This window comes from Ammospiza nelsoni, chromosome 23 (assembly GCF_027579445.1).
Source record: "Ammospiza nelsoni isolate bAmmNel1 chromosome 23, bAmmNel1.pri, whole genome shotgun sequence".
NCBI classification, from domain to species: Eukaryota; Metazoa; Chordata; class Aves; order Passeriformes; family Passerellidae; genus Ammospiza; species Ammospiza nelsoni.
The window spans coordinates 5122243-5139392 of record NC_080655.1 but is presented as its reverse complement, the minus strand read 5'-3'; the positions used below and the strand labels follow the sequence as shown (position 1 = coordinate 5139392).

The following is a 17150-nucleotide window of genomic DNA, read 5'->3' as shown; positions in this document are numbered from 1 at the left end:
GCATTAGGGGACAATTCCACCCTGCCAGGTGATGTGTGGCTCGTGTGTGCTGTGTCCTTCAGGCCCTGGCTGTCACCTGCCTTGGCTGGGTGCCCAAAGGAGGGGAGGGGGCAGCTCCTGCTGGTCCTGGCTGCTCTTGGCACGGCACAGGGGGTGGGCAGGGGCTTTATGGGCTTTATAAACCTGAGGGAACTCGCCCTGGCTGTCCTGGCAGGATGTGGTTCCTCGTGCTCCTCTGTGCTGCCTCTGCCCTGTGCCAGGGAGTCACCAGGTGAGCCAGAGCAGCATCACTGCCAGGGACACTGGGAAAAGTGAGGGGGAAATGGGAATTTGGAGGCTTTTTGTGGCTTTGGGGAGCACAGGTGAGGTCTGAGGCTGCAGAAAGCTGCTCCTGGGGTGCAGAGAATGAGGGTGTGCCTGGGGAGGGGGCAGATTTCTTAGGCTGTTTAGGGATTTTTGAGGAAATCCCAGATTCAGAGTTTTGGGGGAGTTTCCTGTGCTCCTGCTGTTGGATCAGGGCATTGGAAGTGTCAAACACTGGAGCTGCAGGCAGCAAAATCCCATCTCCCTCTTTTATTTCCCTTGTTGCTTGTGCCAGGCTGCCCTTGGAGAGGGGGAAGAAGCTGAGAGATGTCCTCAGGGAGAAGGATTTGCTGCACCAGTTCTTCCAGCATCACCACTACGACATCGGCACCAAATTCCCGCACGCTTTCCCCAACGGAACCGGGTTGGCCACCGAGCGCCTGCTGAACGCCCTGGACGTGAGTATGGGCTCCAGTCCCCCAGAACACAGCCCTGGCAGGGCCTGTGGGATGTCCATCCCTATGTCCAAACCAAATCCTTCATCCCAAAACCTTTAACTCACATCCTTCACCCCTCCTTGCCCACACTGAACGGAGAAATATCCCCCAGGAGCTCTGCTGGAAGCACGGGTGTCACAGACATCTTTTATGGAAAATCCTTTCCTTAGGATTTTTCCTCCTGAGGAGTTGAGAGGCCTCAGGAACAAAATGTAAACAATGGTTATCTGCTGCTGTGGAATGCAACAGGTGCATCTGTGATTGGCCCGTGTTGTTTTTTCTAATTAATGGCCAATCACAGTCCAGCTGGCTCGGACAGAGAGCCCAAGCCACAAACATTTGTTATCATTTCTTTCCTATTCTATTCTTAGCCAGCCTTCTGATGAAACCTTTTCTTTATTCTTTTAGTATAGTTTTTTTATAATATATGTCATAAAATAATAAATCAGCCTTCTGAAACATGGAGTCAGATCCTCATCTCTTCCCTCATCCTCGGACCCCTGTGAACACAGTCACACAGGGAGTCTCCATGAAGCAGGGGACCAAGCCCCTGGAGAAGGTCCAAGTTTGGTTTCATGCCTCCAAATCCATCTCTGGCCTGCAGGTGGAATATTATGGGACCATCTCCATTGGCACCCCCCCGCAGGACTTCAGCGTGGTCTTCGACACCGGCTCCTCCGACCTCTGGGTGCCCTCTGTGTCCTGCCCCAGCCTGGCCTGCCGTGAGTAGGGCCCAGCTGCATGTTCTGGGTTTGGAATGGCTCCACCAAGCCCAGAAATTGGGGTGACATTGCCAGGGGAGGGGGATTCACCCAGCTGGGCCATGGCAGCTGTGAGTGATGAGTATTTGGGCTGTAGGGGCTGCTCAGGGCTGCATTCCTCAGGTGATGTGATTTCTGCTTGGTGCCTCAGTTTCCCCATGTGCCCAAGGGGGGTGGGAATGCCTGTAGTTGCTGGAGGAGGGGAAGGATGAGCAGCAAATGCTCACAGCTGAATTATTCTTGAAGGCAAGATAATGTACAGCAATTCAGGGGTCCTTCTCCCACACGTCCCTTAGGCTTGGCCTTGCTTGAAGGTTTAATTCTGTGTTTTGCCACTTATAGAAACCCACCAGATGTTTGACCCATCTCAGTCCTCCACCTACAAGAGCACAGGGCTGAGTCTGTCCATCCACTACGGCACAGGAGAGATGGAGGGGACCGTGGGTTCAGACACCATCACTGTGAGTGTCCCCATGGCACGGCTGGGGAACATCTGTGGGGAACATCCAAGGGGAACATCCATGGGGAACATCCATGGGGAACATCCATGGGGAATATCCCACATCCCACCTGTAGGGCCAATGGGGGTAGGACAGTCTGTTGGGGAAAATGAAGCAGAAAAGCCTTATAAATATGATTGCCTGGCAAAAGATTTTGAGAATATAGAAACTATAAGTGAGATTGAAATGAAAGCAAGCTTTGAGATACCTCAGTTACTGAACAACTGGAAAACAATGGTGTGGCCAGCTGAAGGTGATCCCCTTTTGATGGAACAACACCCTCTGCTTGCAGACAGGCCCAAGGGTCAGAGCAGACCCTACAGCTTGGCAGAAGGGCCCAAAGAGGAGTTTTTAGGGTTTAAAATGTAACACAGTGTGGTAATGTAGTGATTCTTATAGGCTGTATGTAAATGCTATAGGATTTGTATCTTGTACTGGATTGGTTAGTGAGAATGAGAATATTCAACACAGAAGAAAATTTATGGTATTGTAACGGGAACTCCACTCTTTTTACTCTTCCTTGTTCTCTCTCATCCTCTTAACCACACTCTTGCCTTCTCTCTCTTTATGGCTCTCTCCCTCTTTGGGGCTACTCCAAGCTGTGGCTGGCAGCTCCCAGCAGGGCCCTCCGTCTGTCCCCACTGTTGTAGGAGCGTCAGGGGTGGGATGGTGGGGATGGATGGAGAGGAGAGATCTCTGCAGCCAGGGCTGGGAACTTGTGGGTTATTGCAAAGGGCCTGGGTGCAGGGCCCTGCTGGGAGCTGCCAGCCACAGCTGGAGCAGGGCTGAGAGAAGAGAGGGGCAGAGAGGATGAGAGGGTAAGAGAGTAAAAGGCAAGAGAGCGAAGTTCCCGTTACAATACAATAAATCTCCTGTGCTGAGCATTCTGATTCTCACTAACCAATCTAGTACAAGATACAAATCCTATAGGATTTCCATACAGCCTATAAGAACCAATACATTACCATACTGTGTCAAAATCAAATCCCCAGATGCTCTGGGCTCTGTGCCAGGGTCTCTGAGCCCCCTGGCGGGGTCCTGGCAACTCTGGACACCCGGAGGGATGCACTGAGCTCTGACAGCTGAAGAGACCCAGAGTCTGTGTGTTACTCATTCATCTGCAGTGGTGTCTGCAGGAGCCTTTTCAGATGCAGGAGGTGCTGGGGCTTCTCCTGCTGGGGCTGGGGGTGCTGCGAGGGAGGGAGGCTGAGAGAGGAATCCCTGAGCTGCCTCCTCGCTGTCATCCCTGTGACAAGGAGGGAATTCCCAGCTGGGCACCTTGTACATCTCTCCTCTGTCAAACCTCAGTGAGAATTTCAGCCTTAGAAGGGTTTTATTTTGTATATTTAACAAAAGAGATTATTTCTGTTCCACTGGAGTGAATGGGGCTGGTGTTTGGCAACTCTGGACACCCGGAGGGATGCACTGAGTTCCGACAGCAGGGGATCCCCAAATTAACCAGATTAACACCAGAATCCCAGTGCCTGCTCAGGCCTCACCTCCCTGTCCCCAGGTGGCCTCTCTGGTGGACACCAACCAGCTCTTTGGCTTGAGCACCGCTGAGCCCGGCCAGTTCTTTGTCCACGTCCAATTTGATGGGATCCTGGGCTTGGGATACCCAAACCTGGCTGCTGATGGCATCACCCCTGTCTTTGATAACCTGGTGAACCAGAGCTTGCTACAGGAGAACCTCTTCTCTATCTACCTGTCCCGGTGAGCCACGTGGACTTGGGGGGCTGAGGAAGGGGGGATTGTCTTGGTTTGGAAAGACAGGAGTCTGCTAAGGAAGGCAGGAGCCTCCCCTGAAAGGGAAAATGTAAACCCTCCGCACCCCTCTTAATTGCTATAAATTTTATATAAATTTTAAATTAAGGGGCTCTCAGGTAAAAATATGGGAGCAGGAAATAACAGTTCTTTAATAGGGAAGAAAATAAAAGGATAAAATAAACAATGCAGTGCACTAAACCAACACTGCCAGAGTCAGAACACAACCTGACACCCTGTGGGTCAGGCTGTTGGCAGCAGTCCCATTGGAATTGTGGCTCAGCCCTCCTGCAGTGTCAGGACTGGTTCTGCTGGAGCAGGGATCCTGGAGAAAGGTGCAGTCTCTGCCTCTGAAGATCCAGGGGAAGAAGAGGCAGCTGCTGTTCCTCTGGGCAATCCAGTGGAGAAGCTGTGCTGGTGTTCCAGAATCTCCAGATTCTATCCGGGTAGGAATGCTTGGCTCCTCCCTCTGGGCTCACATCTGCCAATGGGATGCTGTAGTTCTTATCAGCCATGCAGGGACATTCAATAGCTGTTATCTGCAGAGGACTCCTCAGAGGGAGGTGTGAATGTGGTCACTGAAAGAGAGAGATAAGCCAAACTGCCCACTTGACAATAGATGGTAATTGAAAACATTTTGCATTGCAATCTTCAACAGGGATGCACCTCATGCACGGTGTGCTGGCGGCTCTGGCTCCTCCCTTGTCACTGCTGCCATCAGATATTGTGTCTGTGCCACCATGTGCAAGGGTTGGGGGCTGTAGGAATGTGCTTCTTGTTGATAGAGTGACAAAGCTATTTTTTGTCTCTTTAAAAAGGAAATAAGCTCAGAAGTTTCTCTTTTCCCTTAGGTGGAAAAGGCATCACATAGGTTTGGGGGACTTCACCTCAAACTTAAGGATGGTTAATTGGACAGGAGCCAAAAAGATCCTGTTTAGGCAATTTACCAGAAAAAGAAGAGAACAAAGAAAATAATCGCTTTTGTGAGGTTTTTTACTAGGAGCAAGAACCTCTTGCACTTGACTCAGTTTTTCTCTGTAGACAGTTTTGTTATTTTGCCTTTTATTAAAACCTTTTTGTTTCCAACACTGCAACAGAAGGCATCCTGCTGATTTTATGCCTTCTAAAGTAGCTGAGCTATCTTGGGTGTCAAATAGACCTCCAAGAGCTCATGAGACCTGGCTCAAGGAGGCTCCTATTTCCAGCCTCCCCAGAGGGCTCAGGGCTCACTGGGAAACAGTTCCCAGCACTGCTCCTGGTGCCAAAGTCTCTGGCCCTGCTGCTTTGCTGTGTGAGGAGGTGGGGACAATCAGTGTCCTACCCTTGGGACACACAGCCCTGCATTGAACCACAAGGCAAATCTCCCTTGTTTTTGTTTCCTGCACCATCCAGGGAGGCAGCAGGGAGCGTGGTCATCTTCGGGGGCATCGATGAATCCTATTTCACTGGCCCCATCAAGTGGATCCCTGTCACTTACCAGGGCTACTGGCAGATCTCCATGGACAGGTGACAAACCAGCTCTGTTGCTCTGTGATCGCCTCAAAGCATTGCTTCTAAAGAGACATTGGGCCCATCAGCACCAGAGGCTTCCAGTGACATCCCCACCCCAGGGCTGAGGGATGCAGGGGGGTAAGGGGACAAACTCCGTAGTGCTTTGGTAACTGACACCCAAAATGAGGATGCTTTGTGCCTGGGGCACAGCCTAGTTCCTGTCTTGTGATTTAGGGAATGTCTGGTGATGAGGAGAGCAAAATCATGGGTCAAAACCTCATTTTGTTGGGCTGGAGTGGGTCCCAGCTGCTGGGATGTGTTCAGTGCCCACATCTGCAATGGTGGCTCTGCAACTCCAGACAAGAGCAGGCTCACAGGCAGCACTCGGGGTTACCCAGCTTCAACTCTTATGAAAGAAGTTAAAAACCAACCCTGAGGCCCGTTGGTTATTTCACGGCCCCGTTGGTTATTTCACAGCCCTGTGGGTTATTTCACAGCCCCGTTGGTTATCTCACAGCCCCGTTGGTTATCTCACAGCCCCATTGGTTATCTCACAGCCCCGTTGGTTATTTCACAGCACTGTTGGTTATCTCACAGCCCTGTTGGTTATTTCACAGCCCTGCTGGTTATTTCACAGCCCCGTTGGTTATCTCACATCCCCATTGGTTATTTCACATCCCCATTGGTTATCTCACAGCCCCTTTGGTTATTTCACAGCCCCTTTGGTTATTTCACAGCCCTGTTGGTTCTCTCACAGCGTCTGCTTGGTCTCTCTCCACAGCATCATTGTGGGCGGCCAGGAGGTCGCGTGCGCTGGTGGCTGCCAGGCCATCATTGACACCGGCACTTCCCTCGTGGCCGGGCCCCCCTCGGGCATCAGGAGCATCCAGAGCACCGTTGGGGCCACGAATGGCGAGTATGGAGAGGTGAGAGCTCACCCTGCTGGCCCTGGAGGCAGCTGGCACAGCAGAGCCCAGCCAAGGGCTGGGGAAACCGTGTGGGGAAACCACCCCGTGCTCATGGCAACCCTGACAGGGACACCCTGGGGCTCTCTGGTTTGTGTCAGTGGGACAGAGAATCACAGAATGTCCTGGGCTGAAGGGACCCATCCCTGACCAGGATACCCCAACAATCCCACCCTGGGCATCCCTGGCAGCGCAGGGATGTGTGTGTGTCCAAACTCTCCTGGAGCTCTGGCAGCCTTGGGGCTGTGCCCATTCCCTGGGGAGCCTGGGCAGTGCCAGCACCCTCTGGGGGAAGAACCTTTCCCTGATCTCCAGCCTGACCTGCCCTGGCCCAGCCCCAGCCCTTCCTTGGGTCCTGTCCCTGCCACAGACATTGGAGCTGTCCCTCTGCTGCCCCTCAGGAGGAGGTTGGAGGCCCCAGTGAGGTCTCCCCTCACTCCTCACCCTCTGAACACGTTTCCCTGCTGAGAGCCCTCTCCTCTGCTCCCTGCAGCACAGTGTGAACTGCAGCTCCATCCCTGCCATGCCTGATGTCATCTTTGTCATTGATGGGGTCCAGTACCCCGTGTCAGCCTTGGCCTACACCGAGCAGGTAAGTGGGAACCAGCTGCTCCTGGCTGCAGGAGCCTCTCTCAAGGTACTTCTGTTCTCTCCAGTGAGAGATCAGAAGGACCTTGGTCTGGTGCTTCTGATCTGGTCACCTTGGCTTCTCCCATTCCCCTGGGAGATAAATGGCCAAAGGCCTCCAGGGCAATGCAAGAAGAGATTTCCCACATCTCCCCAATTTCCTTCTCGTGCTCAAATGCAGCATAGTGAAGATTCTTGCATGAGCAGCTTCCAGGACACCTCTGGGGACCTCTGGATCTTGGGAGATGTCTTCATCAGGGTGTACTACAGCGTCTTTGACCGGGCCAACAACCGCATTGGGCTAGCCAAGGCTGTTTAGATCCACCACGATGGGAGAGCTGCTGGGGTTTGAACACACCCAGCCCCAAGCAAGGCTTTTGGCACAAATAAAGAGCTGGTGGTTCTGAGCTGGTGGCTGTGTGTGTATTTCTGATGGAATGGCAGGAGGCAGGAGGAGCTGCTTTGTGGTGGCCAAGGATGGTTTGTCCATCACAGCTCTGCTGAGGGCCCCTGGGAGCTGTGATCGCTGCAGGGCTGAGGGGTGGAAGACAAGGTTGGCTCTTTTAGTGGGGCTACAACAAGTAGGGGATTCTGAAATGCTGGGGAAGATGAAATGGGAAAGCCTTATAAATATGATTGTCTGGCAAAAGATTTTGAGAATATGGAAACCATAAGCGAGATTGAAATGAAAGCAAGCTTTGAGATACCTCAGTTACTGAACAACTGGAAAACAATGGTGTGGCCAGATGAAAGTAATCCCCCTTTTATGAAACAACACCCTCTACTTGCAGACAGGCCCAAGTGGAATTGCTCAGCAAGAAGCCAGGAGAGAGATCCAGGTCCCTGCTGTGTCTTCATTTCTGCAGCGCTGAGGGACAAGGGGCTGCTGGCTTTATTTGTTGGTAAATTAAGGCTCCACCACTGGTGGGGCCTGGAGATTCCATCCCCAGCAGGAGCAGGGATGTGGAGGGGGAGATCCAGGTGATTCGGGTCAGAAATTAATTATAGTCTTCTTGCACTGTGTAAGAACTGAGCTGGCTGTAGAGGAGGATGTGATGTAGGATGGTGGGAGTGGGGTTTACCCCCCACATCCCTGGGATTCCAAATCCCTGGGATTCCCAGCCCAGCTGGTGGGAATCCCTTGTGTCCAAGCACAAGAGTGATCCAGACCTGGATTTTGGGCACATGGGACTTGCCCTCAGGTCTGTCACAGGAATTTTCTCATTACTATTGATGCCTCAGGTTTGGCTTTTATATTTTTCAGGTTCTGTGCTGCTTTAGTGTGTAGGTCTGGGTTCACATTAGGGGATGGAGAGCTCTGTGCACAGAACAGGGAGACAAAACAATTCCTGCTCCAGCTGGGGACCAAGGACAAATGATCCAAATCTCAGCACCAAGAGCAGAAAAAACGTGGGCTGAAGAGAGAAAAACAAGGATGGGACTGCATGGGCTAAAGCTGTAGTTGGACAATTAACTCCACTATGCAAACGGAGCAGAACTGATAAAAGTGAGAGACCCCATGATCTGTCATGCATTTTGTGACCATTTTGGGTTCACCTGGGCTGGGCTCTTGTGCTGCCCAAGGTGGATCCATTGAGGCCTCCAAATTTATTCCCTTTTTAAAATCCCTATTTTATCCCCCTTATTTTTCATTTCTATTTTTATATAATTTATTTACTCCCTGCTTCATTCTTTAGCTCTGTCTGGTCTCTATTCCAGCTCAGCCTGCACAAGGCACCACCATGACCAAGAATAAATGAGGCAGGTGCAGGGGGAACTGTGACTCTGAAGACCAGCCCTGCCAGGATGGACAAGATCTGGAGGAGCAGCCAGGGCTGGACCTGCCTTTTCAGAGCGGGGTGGGATGTTGGTCCTTATTCCAGGCAGGACCGACCTGGCCTCAAAATCCAGCAGTTCCTAAATCCTCCTCCTGCACTGGTGCTGAGAATTCCCGATAAAGGGATTCCTTCCCCTGGCCGGGACAGCCCTTCCCAGCCGTGTTTGCATTCCAATAAAGGGATAAACCAAGGGAAATCTTCCAAGCTCGGATTGCAGAGCGGGGAGCGAGCTAAGACTGCCGATCCTGGAGTGCCATCTCGTGGCTCTGGTGCCAACCCTGAAATCCTGCGTGCTCCAGCCTTGGAAATGCCCAAGGCCAGGTTGGACAGGGCTTGGAGAAACCTGGGATAGTGGAAGGTGTCCCTGCTCATGGCAGGGTGAGCTTTGAGGTCCCTTCCAACCCAAACCATTCTGGGATTCTCGGGAATTTCAGCTCAAAGGAGGGAGTCACTCCTACCTGCAAATATTTCACACCTGGCCACAGGTTTTGTATTGCTCCAAAGACAAAAAAACCATGGCCAGGACACCTTTCTGATAGAGTAAAGGGGGTTCTTGTCTACTTTTAGCTTTTCCTGAGGCAGTAAAAACCTTGAGGAGGGAATTCAACCTCTGTGCAGAAGGACATGCTAGATTGGCTCATTAGGGCTTGGCTCTGGAACAGGACAGGTACTGAAGGCTTTGTATGGATTTTGTTGGGCTCTGAGCTCTGGGGCTGTGTTTGGGAAGGGACAAAGCTGCAGATTGTGCAGGAAAATGGGGTTTCTTGCAGGTTTTCATCAGGGTTGACACTGGGAGTTCATAGCCTGTTTTTCCTCCTCTTTGGGGCAAACTGGAAATAGGTTGGTGTGTCTGGGGAGGTTTAATGCCTCTGATCCCCTTTTCATGGCATCAATCAGAGATTTCCCCTTGGACCTGATCTCCCAGAATGGTGTGAACCAATCTGCAGAGTTTGTCCTCATCTCACAGAGCTGGAAATCTGCAATTTTCTGTTTTCTAGAGCAGCTGTGCCTGCCCCTTCCCTGGATTGCCCAAGGCCAGGCTAGACAGGGCTCAGAGCAACCCAGGATAGGGGAAGGTGTCCCTGCCTTGTGGAATGAGGTGAGCTCTAAGGTCCCTTCCAACCCAAACCAGTCTGGGATTCTATATTGCCCCATGTCTCAACCCTCCCACACACAATTCCCAGCTGGAATTGCTTTGCCATGGAGCAGCACAAAGCCAGGAACAAAAAAAGTTGAGTCCAAACAAAACAATATTTTCTGCATACCAGATTTTGAAGCATTTATTCTTTTATTTGAGGATAGTTTACAAGTTTATAAGAATCAGGTTGTCCATCCATCCATCCATCCATCCATCCATCCATCCATCCATCCATCCATCCATCCATCCATCCATCCCAGCACCATTACAGTCCATGTTTGCAGGAGGAATGGAAATGTGCTCGTGGCTGATCAGGCTGAATATTTCCCAGCCCAAACCTTCTCATCAGAGTTTTTCATGGTGATTTCCCAAGGAAAAACCACCAAAAGTGCTTCAGATTAGAGAGGCTGGGAGACAATTTGGGGAGGGGAGCAATAAAAATACAAAAGAATGGAAAAAATCAAGTTTATAGAAGGAAAGGAGAAAGAACCTGCTATGAAATAAAAGTAGTGATGTGAAAGAGCTGCTGGAGAGAATTGAGGGGTGAAAAGAGAGGAGCTGGGAATGTTTGAGTGCTGTTCCCAGCTGTTCCCAGCTGTGGCTCCTCCAGCTGTGCCCAGCTGTGTGTTCTCCAAGCGTCCCCACAGAACTTGGACACAGTGGGAAGGAGATAAAATAGCTCTGACAGTTCTTCCTGTCTGAAATGATGGTGTGAGGGCTGCAAGGGAGGGGAAAGGGATGGTGGAGGGATGGGCATAAAAAACAACAGGGAGAGCAGGTGGTAAGTGGGATTTGTCCCAGAGGGAAAAGGGATTGTACTGGTCATGTCTCAGATCCATCTCTTGGGGTGAAAACCACCTCATTGCAGGGCACAGGGTCCCCTAAAACCAAAATAACAACCCCCTCCTATCAGGGCTGTGGGATTTCTGCTACAGGGAAAATCCCAGCGAGCCCAAAGCGACATTTTCCAACAGAGCAGGAGCAATAAATCCAACCTCTGTTTCACCTCTGCTTTCTGAATGAAATTGCAAACCAGAAATGCTGGCAGGCTGTGTGATGATCAGGGGGATCTGCCAGGAGATGAGACATCTGTGCAGCAGGTGTGGGACATCAGAGTGGATGAGACACTGCACGAGAAGCTGGGATTTCAATGGAGGCAGAAACATTAAAAAAAAAAAAAAGAAAATCGAGTGAAACAGTGAAGTGGGAACAAGATGTTTTTGTCAGAAAAACTGCTGGCATTGGAGAGAATGGCAAAATGAGCTGCTGCTGGCTGCTCCCATCCAAAGTGCCACTGGAAATTTGCATTTTTGGAAAAGCAGAAGTGCCTTGTTACAACAGGGAGCGGAGCTGTCAGGAAATGTTGGCTCTTGTTGCTCTCTGCCCCCTTTGCAGCACCAGAAGTGACAATAAAAGCTACAAGGTCACAGTGGCTCATCCCCCGGATTGTTTGTAAACCAGATAATGAGCATTTGTCGCAGGAGAAATCCCATTCCCTCTCTCAGAGCTCAGTTTTCCAGCAGAAACCCCAGTGGGCTTTGAGCTGCAGTGCCCTGGACCTTTGGGGTGGCTGTGCCCCCGTGTCTGGTCAGCAACCTCAAATCCCCTCCTGCTGCCTTGGGCCCATCCGTGACTGCCCACCCTGCTGTGCCATCAGAATTAATGAGTCAGGCAAGCCAGGGAACTCATCCAGCTGAAAATATCCCTTCTCATTTCTTTTTGCCTTCTCATTTATTTTTGCTGTCGCAGGCCTTGGGGAATTTGTCAGACCCCCAGATGTGAAGTGGTGGGCAGGGAGGAACTATTTAAAATATTTAAAACTATTTTTATAAGAAAAGCAGGGAACTCGACCCACCTTCATCCTTGGACAGCTGGGTGTCACCAAGCCAAGCATTTAATGTCATTTTGCCCTTTTTCCTCTCCAGTAAATGGGGAAATCTCTGTATGTGGGGGAATTCCACTCTGATGCCGGGGAGTGTGGAAGAAGAGAGAAGACAAATGTCAAGCAGATGAGCATCAAATAAAAAACACCAGACCGATGGGCAGGGCAGAGAAATAAGAAAGATGGTATTTATTTGAACAGCCACAGGAAATCAGAGATTGAAAAATGTCTAAAAAAAAAAAAGAAAAAGCAGCAGCACATTATTAAAAAAAAAAAAAATCAGAGCATGCAGATGTTGGATGCATTTTCCAGCCAATCCCACCTGACCGTGCCCAGTCCCTCAGGGCCTCCAGCATCATTTTTTGGCCTTGTCTCGAGGGTAACCCCCATTGGTCTTATTGAGTGACTCCATGCTGCCGTTGCCCGTGGCCACGCTGGCCAGCAGCCGCTCCACCTCCCCGGGCAACATCTGCTTCTCCTCGTTCTCCGTCTCCCGGTGGTAGAAATAATTGAAGTTGGAGACGATGACGGGCACGGGCAGGGCGATGGTCAGCACGCCCGCGATGGCGCACAGCGTCCCCACGATCTTGCCGCCCAGCGTGGTGGGACACATGTCCCCGTAGCCCACGGTGGTCATGGTGACCACGGCCCACCAGAAGCCATCGGGGATGCTGGAGAAGTGGGACTGCGGCTCGTCGACTTCCGCGAAGTAAACGGCGCTGGAGAAGAGGATGACGCCGATGAAGAGGAAGAAGATGAGCAAGCCCAGCTCCCTCATGCTGGCCTTGAGGGTCTGCCCCAGGATCTGCAGCCCCTTGGAGTGCCGGGAGAGCTTGAAGATGCGGAAGACCCTGACGAGGCGGATGATGCGCAGGATGGCCAGGGACATGTTCTGCTGCCCGTTGAGTTCGCTCTGCTGGATCAGCTCGGTGGTGAGTGTCACAAAGTAGGGGATGATGGACACGATGTCGATGATGTTCATGATGTTCCTGAAGAACTCGGTCTTGCTGGGGCACACGATGAACCGGACAAAGAGCTCAAAGGAGAACCAGACGATGCAGGCGGTCTCTATGACGAAGAAAGGGTCTGTGAAGGTGCTGTGGGACACCAAAGTGTCTGTCATATTCCTAGAAAGCTCCTGGGTGGACCTGAACTCCCTCTCCTCCCGGAACTCCGGCAGGGTCTCCATGCAGAAGATGATGATGGAGATGACAATGACCAGGACGGAGACTAAAGCTACGCCTCTGGCTGCACTGGAGCTCTCAGGGTACTCAAAGAGCAGCCAGAACTGCCTGTGAAAGTCATTGGTTGGTAAGAGGGTCTCAGGATCCTTGATGAACCCTTCATCCTCCCGGAACTGGTCCATGGCTTCATCACCCAGCTCATAGAAGGTGATTTCATCAGCAAAGACGTCGATGGGGACATTGGCTGGGCGCCGTATTTTCCCCCCAGACTGGTAATAGTACAGGATCCCATCAAAACTGGGCCTGTTCCTGTCAAAGAAATATTCATTCCTCATGGAGTCAAAGTAACGCATCCTCTTTTCCGGGTCCCCGAGCAAGGTCTCGGGGAACTGGTCCAGGGTCTTGAGCCGCGTCTCAAACCTCAGCCCAGCGATGTTGATGATGACTCGTTGGTCCCCCTCATCCATGCCCACCCTCTCTCCCACCAGGTGGTCGCTGAACTCGGCGGAGAACCTGGAGAAGATGGTCTCATTGTTGGCATTCTCACTGTTGATGAGGATGCGCAGGTTGGACAGCAGGTTGGCGCAGCTGGGGTGGCCCTTGCGCGACTGCCCGGCGGGGCTGAGGTCGTTGGAGTAGCAGGGGTCCTCCACGATCTGATCAGCGTTGTCAAAACTGACTAGTGCCACCTCCATCTCCTTCCAACTGGCCACGTCCATCATACACTAGTCAGCTCAGCAGCAGAAACCCCCGTGGCCGACACCGGCTGCCCGCACCTGTCCCACGCTAGGAGGATCTGCAAGGGACAGGGACACAGAGCTGAACTGTGCACGAGCAGGGTGAAACAAACCCTGAGAGGCCATGCCACCCGGTTAGGGCTTTTAATGGAAGCATTATTGCCGTTGAGTAGTATGACTTCCAGCAAATCGCTCATTTTTGGATCCTGCACGCCCTTTTGGCACGGCTTTGCCTTTGTAAACCTCCCTAAACCACCTACAGAACCCAAGGATGGAAGGTCAGGCAGCAGCAGAGGATGGGGGTGAATCCAGGTGTCCCACCCAGCCTCTCCCCAGTGATCCCACAGCAAGGGGTCATTTCATCCATTTCCAGGTGTGGATCCAAAGCTCAGAGCATGATTTGGAGGTTTTAAACCATGGCTGTCCCAAGCTAAGGGCAGCCCTTGTTCCAGGTAGGAGAAGCACTGGGTCAAACCCCAGGAGGTCCTGGGCATGTTGTAGATGGGTCAAGCATTGTTTGGAAACAATTCCCAAAGCAGGAACCACACTGGAATTTGGGGAATGCAGCCTGGGGAGAAGCAGGCCAGGAGGAGAAATGTCCACCAGCCTTGGAGAACCCCTTTGGTGTGGGAAGAGGGGTGGGAACAGGACCCCTGGCCTCAGGGCAGGCACAGGATGGGGTGACATCCCCCAGAGCTCTCCTAGCCCTCCTCCACAACAGCTCTGAAATTCCCAGCCCCAGGAAAAAGCTCAGGACTAAGCTCAGGACTAAGCCTTTGGATCCCTTGGAGAGCACCTTTCAGGCCATGGGGTGGATTATTTCCCAACCCAACTCTGAGAGGCACTCAGAGACAGTCCCCACATCCCCAAATGTCCCTTGGCACACATCTCCCCACACACCAACATCATTCTGAGCTCAGCAAAGTCAAAGAGGAGCCCAGGGACCAGGCCAAGTTATGGAGCTGGGAAATTACCTGTCCTGCCTCAGGGAGAAGCACAGAGAGAAATTAGGTGTTAACAGGGAGCAGTTCTGTGGAGATTTTCCCCAGAATGAACTTTCTAAGTAAATTCAGTGCCCTGATTTATTTCCCCTCCAAATGTATTTCCCAGACATGAGGCACCACAGGAGGACACGTGGGGCTGCTCTGCGTGACCGCTGCTCACCAAGGGCACTCTGGCTTTCTTACCCAGCCAGTGAGAGGGACACAAAAAACCCAAATGCCCTCAACTGCCAGGAATAGCAACACAATTTAGGCCACGGAGCAGCAGCAGTGGTGCCGGGGCTGGTCCTGGGATGAGGATGGTCCCCAGTGCTGGGTTTGCTTCCAGGGCTGGGCAGGATCTCATCCCCCTGTGGAACCTGAGCTGCTCCCTGTGCCTCGAGCTCCCTGTTTCACTGATTTGGGGTGCTGGAGGTTTTGCCTGCCCAGAAGCTGAGGATCCATCCTTGCTGACGCACATCTGGGGTGGGGTTTGCTTCCCAGAGCTGGGCAGGAACTCATTCCCCCATGGGACCTGAGCTGCTCCCCAAGCTGATTTGGGGTGCTGAAGGTTTTTCCTCCCCAGAAACTGAGGGTCCATCCTTGCTGACACACAGCTGGGGTAGGACAGGCCAACGCCCCCCCAATCGGTTGCAGAAATGGGCATGAAGAGCCTGATTTGCCCAAATCTTCCTTCTCCTCCTCTCAGTTTTACAGCCCCGAGAGCAGAAGCTCATACAGGACCCGGCATCCATGGGTCAACCTCATTCTCTACTCAGTAGGAGAGATTCTGGATTTGGGGACAAATCCTACAATTTATCATAAGCTATTTACAGACCAGGTCTCTTTGCTTGAGCCAAACCCACAAAGCTTGGCTGTTCTTAGAAATCCAGCCCCGAGGAGCTGCTGCAGGCTGGCTCTGTGCCCAATTTCCCTCTTGGGGATGTGTAGGGAGGAATGGCTGGGGCAAGGGACAGAAATGACGTCTGGAGCAGCAGCAGCAGCGTGGTTGTGTCCTCAAAGTAACCTCAGGCAAAGCTGGGGAGCCTCAAGGACTCCAAACCTGAGTCTTCCTCCAGCCCCAGCTGGACATGCCCAAGGTGCAGCTGCTCTCCATGGGGCTGGAATCATCCCAGGCTGGAATATTTGGTGGCTTTGTGGGAAGCTGGTGCTGGCAGGATGATTTGTGGCATCAGAGCTGAGGATAACCCTGGTTTCAGGAGCATCAGGAGGCCTACAAAGGGATACTGCAAACCTGGCCCAGATAAAGCGCTTTCAAGGGAAAAATAAGTGTTAAAGGAAAGTAGAAAAGCAGCACATATGGTTCCCTTCTTGCCTACTTGTTTTTTCTTGATATAAATCCCAAGCTGATTTTTAAATCAGAATAAAATAAAGTTTGAATCAGAGTTCAGTGTTCAGTGGCAGGGTGAGCTGACCTGGCCCACCACACCTTTAGCCAGGGGGAAGACCCAGAGGGGACCACAGGGACAGGGACTTCTTTTGGCAGTGGAACAAAGCTGACCATGAAATTCCCAGAGCACTGAACTCCATTTCAAGTCCTTGGAACAGTTTCCCATGGGATGTAGGGCTCTGAGGTTCCTTTCCTTACCTTAAATCCCCAGGCCATGCTGATGTCTGGAGGGAGGTGCCCCACCTGACCCCAAACCACCTTGTCTGTCTCGTTTTTAATTAAGACCAAAATTAACAGTGCATCCCAAAGCCACAAAACATCCTCCCTAAGCTTTGCACCGGGCTCCAGCCGAGGCTTGAACTAGAAAGTTGCCTCGTTTTTTCCTCCTAAATCACCCAACATCTGCTTCTCAGAATCTGATTAACTAATATCCTTCAGCGGAAATCCCTGCCCGTGGAAAATCATAATAATAACAAAAAACCACGCAAGGCAGAGCGGCGGTGAAACAGAAAGGTCATTTGGAGGGAGAGTTGGTGTTTTACCCATCACATCCCAGCAAGTCGGGGCTGTGGCTTCCACCAGGCTCTCTGCACCCAGTCAAACCTTCCTCCCTGCAATCCTCCTCCTCCTGTGACCACCCTGTGTGAACAATCTCCATCCCTGTGATGGTGTTCACAGGGGGCTGAGGAAGAGGGAAGAGATGAGGATCTGACTCCATGTTTCAGAAGGCTGATTTATTATTTTATGATATATATTCCATTAAAACTATACTAAAAGAATAGAAGAAAGGATTTCATCAGAAGGCTGACTAAGCATAGAAAAAGGAAGGGAAGGGAAGGGAAGGGAAGGGAAGGGAAGGGAAGGGAAGGGAAGGGAAGGGAAGGGAAGGGAAGGGAAGGGAAGGGAAGGGAAGGGAAGGGAAGGGAAGGGAAGGGAAGGGAAGGGAAGGGAAGGGAAGGGAAGGGAAGGGAAGGGAAGGGAAGGGAAGGGAAGGGAAGGGAAGGGAAGGGAAGGGAGTGTCGGAAGGAAGTGTCGGAAGGAAGTGTCGGAAGGAAGGAAGGAAGGAAGGAAG

At 51.7% G+C, this 17150-nt stretch overlaps 2 protein-coding genes across 2 annotated transcripts; one reads left to right on the top strand and one right to left on the bottom strand.

Moving 5' to 3' along the window:
- Positions 1–215: 215 nt before the first annotated feature.
- On the top strand, positions 216–7264 carry LOC132083357 (embryonic pepsinogen-like). The gene is made up of 9 exons (XM_059488015.1): positions 216–271; positions 599–761; positions 1405–1522; positions 1904–2022; positions 3575–3774; positions 5218–5331; positions 6098–6242; positions 6775–6873; positions 7090–7264. The coding sequence occupies exons 1-9, from the start codon at positions 216–218 to the stop codon at positions 7225–7227; spliced, it is 1152 nt and encodes a 383-aa protein (XP_059343998.1). The 3' UTR covers positions 7228–7264.
- Positions 7265–12121: 4857 nt separating this feature from the next.
- KCNA10 (potassium voltage-gated channel subfamily A member 10) lies at positions 12122–13672 on the bottom strand. The gene has a single exon (XM_059487998.1). It carries the CDS (start codon positions 13670–13672, stop codon positions 12122–12124), a length of 1551 nt encoding a protein of 516 aa, XP_059343981.1.
- Between the last annotated feature and the right edge of the window lie 3478 nt (positions 13673–17150).